This window comes from Dichomitus squalens (genome assembly GCF_000275845.1).
Source record: "Dichomitus squalens LYAD-421 SS1 unplaced genomic scaffold DICSQscaffold_451, whole genome shotgun sequence".
Taxonomy (NCBI): Eukaryota; Fungi; Basidiomycota; class Agaricomycetes; order Polyporales; family Polyporaceae; genus Dichomitus; species Dichomitus squalens.
The window spans coordinates 269-2,208 of record NW_006767333.1 but is presented as its reverse complement, the minus strand read 5'-3'; the positions used below and the strand labels follow the sequence as shown (position 1 = coordinate 2,208).

The following is a 1,940-nucleotide window of genomic DNA, read 5'->3' as shown; positions in this document are numbered from 1 at the left end:
CGCGCACATGTTCCGCACGTATCATGGTCCTGAGGGCACTCCTTGGCCAGGTGCCCTGCATCGTAGCGCTGGCATTTGGAGCACCTCAATGGTTCTGCCAGGTTCTTCCTTACGCTTACATGGCGGCCCGCTAGCACCAGACCTGCTCGGATAACCTTGTTGGCTGCTTCCGGAGAGGAGAGCGTAACCAATAGGTGAGCAAAACGTTGGCCTTGGTACCGCTTGTGAATTGGCTTAATCCAGCGAGCATCCACAATTGCCCCTTCCTCAAGATCAAGATCTAGTTCTGTCTGTCGCCATTGTGTAGTATCGGTTGGATCTAACCCAACCGGTGTAAACTCCGCAACCAACTTGTACTGGCGAGGGCGAATCTTTGCCCTTGGGCTCAAAACAAACTCATAATCGTGTGCGTGCTGCACTATCCACTTAGCCAGGTCTGGTGTGGCGAGCTCCAGAACTACTCCCCCGTTCCGGAGGGCCTTCGCCACAGTAAAGCGGAGACCTTCCGGAACGTCAAGTTCTTCTCTCGAGAGGTAATCGAGCGCATCATTAGCCTGCTCTAAAATCTCTGTCTCCAAGAGTGTGCCGTCGCGGTTCCCAGGGAAGCCATCAATAAGGATCTGTCGTGCACGGATGCTCTCCCGGTCTACGACACTCAACTGCGCAGCTCGTGTGGTACTCGGGAGGCTTGCTCTTACAGCCTCCGCATAGGAGAAAGGGAGAGAGACAGGTGACGACTCACCGAGGGGGAGGCCTGCGCATCCTGCCTCCTGAATGTTCTCTACAGCCCCTTCGATCTTTTCCTTTGCGCATTCCGCAACCCCTGCCAGCTCGTTTGCGAGTTCAGAAATATGGTCGCCAGCGGCGGCCACCCTCGCCTCCAGGGTGCCGATGAGTTCTTTCATCTGCGACTCAAAGCGGGTGAGTACAGCTTCCGTCAATGATTTGCTTACCGCGCTCTCTATGACCGCCTTGGCATAGACGGCTAATGCTATGCAACACTCCGACGCCCATGCCATCTTCCCTGAGAGTCCCACTCCTACATGATGAAGGCCCGTGATGAGGCCCTCCGCCATGGGTTCTCCAGCCGCCGGTACCATCTGATTTTTCCGCAAGACAGCGAGAGCTTCGTCCATGGTCTGAATCTTGTCCACCGCTGCCGTAAAGGTGGCTGTAGCCAGTGTGGACCGCAGTTGCTTGGTAAGCGGTGCGCCTGTCGCTACAGTTGTCGATGTCTTTCTTGTCTGTGAGGCGGTTTGTGGCGATGCTGCCGGTCCTCGCCTGGTAGTGTCCTGGGGCATCCTGCTGTCCGTATGTATTGCTGCTGTTTCATGTACGCTATAGGCCGTCGCCCAGAGGGATAACTGACCGCACGACGTAGCCCGCTCCTATTGGCTGACGATCGTGGGAAAGTTGCCGTAGGTGGTGGTACGAGTGAAAGGAGCTACAGGCTGAGGACTTCACCTGTCGGCATTGAGCGCCCGGCACAACGCAGCCACCCCCATTCATGCAGCACCACGGTCTAAGTGTCGACTTTGATTGTTCATGTCATGCGTAGACAGGCAGTCTGATATCAGTACCACACGCGGGCGCATACCCAACAAGAACGAGTTTGTAATTCAGCAAGAGCTTAGGTCCTCTGGATTTTGCGTCCGAGCGAATTCAAATCAACGCTCGTGGGTGATTGCCTGGGCCCTGCAGTGAACGTGGGTTTCTTCAGAGTTGGCTTAAGCACAATCCTACGAACGTGCCGGGGACAGGTTCATGTGGAAACGTGGTCAGGAAGCACGGTAGCACGCTGAGCTCGACAGAAATGGAAACTGCTATCGTCGCGTGATCGGGCGTTTACGGTCAGTGTGTCCAATATCCGCTGTCGGGCTTGGTCCGAACTGTCCCATCGCATACATGGCCCATCGTAGGTGCGCAAGTTTGCCACTATC

General features: G+C 55.7%; 1 protein-coding gene across 1 annotated transcript; it reads right to left on the bottom strand.

Annotated features, from left to right (window-relative positions):
* Nucleotides 1-5: 5 nt before the first annotated feature.
* On the bottom strand, nt 6-905 carry DICSQDRAFT_74726 (uncharacterized protein; the record flags this gene model as incomplete). The annotated part of the gene is made up of 1 exon (XM_007371903.1): nt 6-905. A coding segment is annotated over one exon (900 nt), but the record flags the coding sequence as incomplete, so codon positions are not given.
* Between the last annotated feature and the right edge of the window lie 1,035 nt (nt 906-1,940).